The 7,658-nt window shown below is 34.7% G+C and overlaps 1 protein-coding gene across 1 annotated transcript; it reads left to right on the top strand.

Moving 5' to 3' along the window:
• The first annotated feature begins 572 nt into the window (after positions 1–572).
• Positions 573–1,844, top strand: LOC126763792 (ATP-dependent RNA helicase WM6-like). The gene has a single exon (XM_050481606.1). The coding sequence runs from the start codon at positions 573–575 to the stop codon at positions 1,842–1,844; it is 1,272 nt and encodes a 423-aa protein (XP_050337563.1).
• Positions 1,845–7,658: the final 5,814 nt, after the last annotated feature.

Raw genomic sequence — 7,658 nt, forward strand, 5'->3', positions numbered from 1 at the left:
TATTTCTTAAAAATATTGGAAAATTTTAAAAATAAAATCTATCTTAAAAACCGGTTATTTCAGAAAAACACATATGTATAACATAAATTTGGAAAAGTAAAGCAGTTTCTTCATAAAAAAACTAGAAAAAATATTTAGATATACAAATCTAAAATATTCAATGGAAAATCTTTCAAAATTTTATTAACAATACCTTTGGTCTTCAAACAATGCCTCAAATCCCTTTGTTTTCAAACGAAACGCCTTCACAGCCCTGAGCATAGCAGGTAGAAAATTTATAAACTCAAATCCCCTTTATTGTTGCTGTAATTAAAGGTCTATCCTCACCTCAGGGTTGCAACAGGTGATTAAGCAGTCGCTACCTGCGCAGTTAAACAAGGAATAGAGCAGCAAAAATCGTATAAAAGCTGCGACAGCAAGGACTTTGTCAACAAACACATTTAACGCACTGTCGCAGTAAGAACAGCAGCAAAAACTAAAACGCGCTCAAAACTAAAAAGTTTAAATACTTGCAAAATCAACTTCACTATCAACTTTTCCGCTACTTTAATAAAAATATAAAATAAAAGACAATGGCTGATAATATCGATCTCTTGGACTACGAGGAAGAGGAGCTGATCGAGCCCACCATCGAACCAGAGGCCAAAAAGCCGAAGAAAGACGTGAAGGGCACTTATGTGTCCATACATAGCTCCGGCTTTCGTGATTTTCTGCTAAAACCGGAGATACTGCGCGCCATCGTGGACTGCGGCTTCGAGCATCCATCCGAGGTGCAGCACGAATGCATACCACAAGCGGTGCTCGGCATGGATATACTGTGTCAGGCCAAGTCCGGTATGGGTAAGACCGCAGTCTTTGTGTTGGCGACACTACAGCAGCTGGAACCCACGGAGCATGTGCCCTACGTGTTGGTTATGTGTCACACACGTGAGCTGGCCTTCCAGATCGGCAAAGAATACGAACGTTTTGCCAAGTATATGACGAATGTAAAGGTTGGCGTCTACTTCGGTGGCTTGGCCATACAAAATGATGAGAAGTCTTTAAAGGACAAAATGCCACACATAATCGTCGGCACACCGGGACGCATATTGGCTTTGATACGCAACAAGAAATTGAATCTCAAGAATCTAAAACACTTCGTGCTTGACGAATGCGATCAGATGTTGGAGCATATTGATATGCGTCGCGATGTGCAGGAGATCTTCCGCAGCACGCCACACGCCAAGCAGGTGATGATGTTCTCCGCCACGCTAAGCAAAGACATACGTCCAGTGTGTAAGAAATTCATGCAAGACCCCATGGAGGTCTATGTAGATGACGAGGCCAAGCTGACGTTGCATGGCTTACAACAACACTACGCCAAGCTGAAGGAGAACGAGAAGAACAAGAAACTGTTCGAGCTGTTGGATGTGCTCGAATTCAATCAGGTTGTCATCTTTGTGAAATCTGTGCAACGCTGCATCGCGCTCAGTCAACTGCTGAGCGAGCAGAACTTCCCTGCGGTCGGCATACATCGTGGCATGTCGCAGGAGGAGCGTTTAAAACGTTATCAGGAATTCAAGGATTTTCAAAAGCGCATTTTGGTTGCCACCAATCTCTTTGGACGCGGCATGGATATCGAGCGTGTGAACATCGCCTTCAACTATGACATGCCGGAGAGCAGCGACACCTATTTGCATCGTGTGGCACGCGCTGGACGCTTCGGCACCAAAGGTTTGGCCATCTCCTTCGTTGCGGATGAGGCGGATAACAAAATTTTGAGTGAAGTTCAGTCGAGATTTGATGTGAAGATCACAGAGTTGCCAGATCAAATCGAATTGTCCTCGTATATCGAGGGACGCTGATGTGGAAAATAGTATATGAACACTATAATGCATGTTGACAATCCTAGTAATAAGTTTAGTTTAAGTATTTTGTATTGCATTTATTCAGTAAAAAATTTTTTATAAAAAATATGGAAGAAAATTAAATAAAAATTAGTTTAGTGCATCAGAAAGTAACTTTTTATAAAAAATATTGAAAGAAAAATTAAATAAAAATTAGTTTAGTGTATCAGAATAAAACTGTTCTGTTATATTTGTATGCTCTACAGACAAAAGCGGTTTTAAAGCATGAAATTTCGCTCAAAACTATTTCCTTCATAACTCTTCCCCACTTTAACATTTCATTCTTCGTTGTTGACCCCTTTTATTAGCAGCTGTTTGTTGTTGAGAAATTTATGTTCAATGCTTATTATAAATACTTTGGCCAGCTCTTATTATGAGGAATTATTATCATCAGATCTTGTAGCACAAAAGTGGCCGCTTATACTCCCTTCCCATCTACTCGTAGCCACCTGTTGCATTTTTAGTCTCCTCTGAACAATTCTTCATTAGTTAATGGCCATTAAAATAGCAATGAAGAGCAGTAAGAGAATTATCATAAAGCAGGTTGTGTTTCGCACACGCTTGGTGGTCGCTAAGAGTTACTTTTTCTCTGAAATTTGTTGCCCACTCGGCTCTTGAAGTAAAGATTGCTGATTTTATGAAAAAATTTCAAAAAATATTACTGAAAATAAGTATATAGTCTGTTATTTTTTGCTTTAATAATGGAAATTTCATAATATCACCATAAGATAAATGAATTATTAATATTTTTCTTTATTAAAGTATTTCAAGTTTGTTGCTTAAGTCTTTTGTGTAATGCGACATGCGCTTCTAAATCAAAGTGTGTAGTGCTTAATGCGTCAAATATATGGTATTATAAATGTCAGTAAATGCAGAAAGATAACCAAAATTTAAAAAGTTATGTTACAAAAACAACAACAACAAACTATATTATGGAAGATAAAGAAATTGTCATTGCTTATTTCTTGAGTCGATTTAGATTTATCAAACTAGTCACTAAATTTTTGAGCCACCGGTCTGAAATTTTTCACATATTCTACTCTCATCAAGAAGTTGTGTTTTTGCCGAAACCATGGATTTCGAATCACTATAGCATATAGCTGTCATACAAACTGTACGATCAAAATCACGTTCTTGTATGGAAAACTTTTTTATATGACAACTCGCCTTCGTGAAAATTGACTCAGATTGTTTTCCGAGACATTGCTATAATCTCCGAAAAAAATTTTCAAATCGGTCTATTATAGCATATAGCTGCCATATAAACTGAACGGTTAAACGTAAGTCCTTGTATGAAGAACTCTTTTAATTGTTAAAGTTTTTTCATGAAATTTGGCATGGATTATTATACAAGACAAAGCTAAAATCTCCGAAAAAATAATTCAAATCGGACTACTATAGCATATAGCTGCCATACAAACTGAACAATTAAAATCAAAATCTTGTATTAAAAACTCTTTTATTTGTCAAAGTATCTTCACGAAATTAGGCACCGCTTATTTTCTGAGATAACGGCACAATCTGCGAAGAAATTGTTCAAATCGGACTACTATAGCATATAGCTGTCATACAAACTGAACGATCAAATTAAAGTGCTTGTATGGAAAGCTTTTTATATTGTGACGCATATTCATGAAATAAAAACAAACTACAAATTTTAGAAGACTTATTGTGTTCACAACATAAAAAAATTCACCGTTAGCAGCGAATTCAACCAATAATTTGCAGAGGACTATTTTTAAATGGCCAAAGTTGCATACGAGCAGGCCCAGTGATGATGTGCTTGCTTGCAGACAAAAAAGAGACAGCCAATGCAACAACACTGCCATATATTAACAGTTAGCAATGCTGTCAATCGGTCACAAGACACAGCGCAACGCCAGACAACGCGTTCCTGCCACAATGCACCCCGAAAAAGGAGGCCACAATGCAATGCGGCGACTTTTGCCACAGCAGAGCACACAAATACACATATACGCAATATATGTATATATACATATACATATGTATATATATGTATATACCATGTATATATATATTTCTAGTGTATGCATGTATCTGCCTGCCGGCTGTCCAACGCCCGCCACGCACAACTGTCAAACAATTTGGACAGCGCGCTTGCGCAAATCAAGCAAAAACCTCAAGCCAAGCAAGCTTACGTACGCCCAAATGTATATGTATGTGTATATATAAGCAAAGCAGTAGAAGCACCGACAGCATCGTCATTATTGCCCGCTTTTACGAGACACGCTCTCAAAGCAAAGCGCGTTCGTGCGCGCATGCGCAGTGGCTTTCAAAGTGGCAAGTGCGCGAAATGCGCAGCCGCCTGCTTCTACGTGTATTTGTATGTATGTATGTGTGTATGTAAAAAAAAGTATGAGAATATGTAGAAGCCACTGGCGTTGTGCTGGCCAAAAGAAGATGCACACAGCGCGGCAACCGGTTCACATAACTGTTGTTTACGCTTTGGCCCGTTTTGGTCGATTATGCGCCGCGACTCACTGACTGGCTCACTTAGTTAGCTCACCAGCTACATAGCAGCAGTAAATTCTGTTGTTGGCCTGGCAATTGCTTTGGGACAAATTTTTTATTGTTTACTTGCCGCTATTTTAATCTGTTGCTTGCTGGCATGCCATTGTTGTTGTTGTTATTGTTGTTGCTGTTATTTGTATTAGTGTTGCTTTTGTTATTATTGTTGTTGTTATTATTCGTATTGTTGTTCTTGTTATTAGTATTGTTGTTACTATTATTATCATTTTTGTTCTTGTAATTTTTCTGCTTTCTTGTCATCTTTCTTTTATGCGCTTGCCGTTTTTCCGCCACTTTTTAGCCGCCTAACGTTACATACGAGCGCAGTCGGGTCAATTCGCATGTGACTTTGAAATTATTATATTTATTGTGTATTTATGCCCGTGTGTGTGTGAGTGTTTGTATGAGGAGACATGAAAATGACAGCGCAGCTTTAATTATCCGCCTTAATAGCGTTAGAAGTTTGTTGCTTAAGTCTTTCGTTTTGTTCACAATGAATGGCGGGCAATTTGGCTGGCGTATAATTTATTAGAGAAAATTTGTATATTTTATGTGAGAAAAGTGTATGCACTTATAGAAATAAGCGCAATGAATGGTTTCAAGTTGATGATGCTCGTTTACGGCTCACTTCGCTTATTTGCGCTTGATAGCTTTAGGAGCATGAAAGGAATGAGGTCGTCAGCATAGTAGACCCTATATTTATGATATGTTTAAAATATTAATTTAATGGGGAAAATGTAGAAAAGTAAGTTTTACGTACATTAACAAATTATATAAATTTTTTTTCTTTAAAAATTATTACTTTCAGTAACAAATAATTTCTTTTAAGAAAAAAATATCAATTTTAAAGCTACAACACCCTTTACAACAGCATTTCTTGCAACAAGTGCATAAACAGTCAACAGTTTGCTTTCAATAGATTTGATATAAACAACCTTCAAGTCAAATTAAAGAAAATCGAATCGTAAATAACATTAATAAAGAGTTTTATCTTGATTTTGATCGGTCAGTTTGTGTGACAGCTATATGCTATAGTGATGGGATCTAAATAAAATGTTCGGAGATTGCACAACTGCCTTCAAAAATAGTAAATGTTAAATTTCCTGAGGATATCTCGTCAAATAAAAAAGTTTTCCATACAAGAACTTGAATTTTAGTAAACACTTTGTATAACAGCTACAAGGTGCATTCCAAATTAAACAGGACATAAAAAAAAAACAGAACAAATGGTTTCTTCGGCAAAATCAATTTATTTTATTCAAAATAGTCTTCTTCTGCTTCAATACAGCTTTTTGCGCGGTCCAAAAGCATGTCGAACGAGTGTTTTAGCTCGCTGACCGGTATGGCCGCCAGTATGCCGGTGCAACCTTTTTAAATGGCTTCTACGTCCGCATAACACTTTTCTTTCATGGGCAAATGCATTTTTTCGAAAAGTAAGAAATCGCACGGTGCCATATCAGGTGAATACGGGAAGTGGTTAATGGTTAAAATGTGATTTTTGGTCAAATAATCGTCCTTCGAATGTTGGATTCTGAGCAATTTTTTGTCGTCAGTCAATTTGTGCGGAACAAACGGTGCACACACCTTTCGTAAGCCCAAATGTTCGGTCAAAATGCGATAAGACGATGTTTTGGAGATGTTCAATTCCATTTCCATGAATTTCAATGATAATTTTGGCTGATTTTTGATGGATTCATGCACAGTTTCGATGGAATTTCCGGTGATCACCGATTTTGATTGGCCCACGGGATAGGCAATCATCGCCATAAACTTGTTTTATCAATTGAAACGTTTCGGTACAAGTTTCATCAATTTTAAAATAAAATTTAATGTTGGCTCTTTGTTTGAAGCTTATTTTCGCACCGATAACACAAACATACTGACACTTAAAACGCAATAACTTCACTTCCAATCAATGAAATGTCATGAAATTCTCACTGAACAATCGATAGCAGATTCTAACGCATCAGTCGACATATACATAGATGACGCCACCAGATGGCGCTGGATTCAAAAAGTCCTGTTTACTTTGGAACTCGCTAGTTTGGCTTTCTACCCGAACCGTGCGGAAACGTCAAGGAGTTAGACAAGAGTGAACAAAGTTTTGTCATAGAACTTAATTTATGATATATTACGTTCAATTAAAAAAGTGATTTCTATCTTAATTATCTTGCGAAGTATCTTAAAGACAACTTCAACAGGTAAATAGGTGAGCTAATTATTTTAAAACTTTCCTTTTTGTTAAAGTTGATATAAAAAACTTTAATTGAGACAATTAAGTTGTTACTGGAAATAGCAAAGTTTTTAAACATCGAAGCATTTGATTGAGAGAATTAATTTTTTAAATTGAGTTAATTAAAGTTTTAATTGAGTCAATTAAGGTTTTACATAAACAATTCAGATTTTATTCAAGGTGAACAATTATTTAATTGAGACAATTAGTGTGTTAATTGAGTTAATTAAATATTTTATTTAAACAGAAGAAGCTTTTAATAAGATTTTAATAAATTAATTAGTTAATTAAGTTAATTAAAATTAAGAGTTTAAATGAGATAATTACATTTTTATTTAGATAATTGCGTTTTAATTAAAATATTTATTTTTTATTTATTGAGACAATTAGTGTTCTAACTGACTAATCAAATAATTTATTTACACAAATAAGCTTTTATGAAGTTTTCAATCAATACATTTAATTTTTTAGTTGGGACATTTAGCATTTTAATTGAGTTAATTAAATTGTTTATTTACACGAAAAAAATATTTTCCGAAGACTTTAATTAATATACATTTTTTTTTATTTGAGATAATTAAGGTTTTATTGGAGCTAATTAAATTTAATATTTAAACCTAAAATTCTTTTATATACATATGTAGATTTTAATTAATATAAATTGTTTTTTAATTGAGATAGGTAAGCTCTATAATTAAATTTTTGAATTGAGATAATTACAATATTAATAGGGATATTTAAGATTTTAAATGAGACACTAAGATTTGTTATTTAAATAATTGAGAGTTTTATTAAAATATTTTTTATTTTTAATTGAGTCAATTAGTATTTTAATTGACTTAATTTAATATGGTATTTACACAAATAAGCTTTTGCGAAGGTTTTAATTAATATAAAAAAATTTAATTGAAACAATTAAGGTTTTAACGGCGTTAATTAAAACTTTTATTTCTACGAAATAAATTGAAAGAGATTTTATGAGAATGTAAATTGCTTTTATCTGAAGACAA

This window comes from Bactrocera neohumeralis, chromosome 6, assembly GCF_024586455.1.
Source record: "Bactrocera neohumeralis isolate Rockhampton chromosome 6, APGP_CSIRO_Bneo_wtdbg2-racon-allhic-juicebox.fasta_v2, whole genome shotgun sequence".
Classification (NCBI taxonomy): Eukaryota; Metazoa; Arthropoda; class Insecta; order Diptera; family Tephritidae; genus Bactrocera; species Bactrocera neohumeralis.

Coding starts and splice junctions, on each gene's coding strand:
- LOC126763792 (XM_050481606.1), top strand. CDS start 573: ATGGCTGATAATATCGATCTCTTGGACTACGAGGAAGAGGAGCTGATC.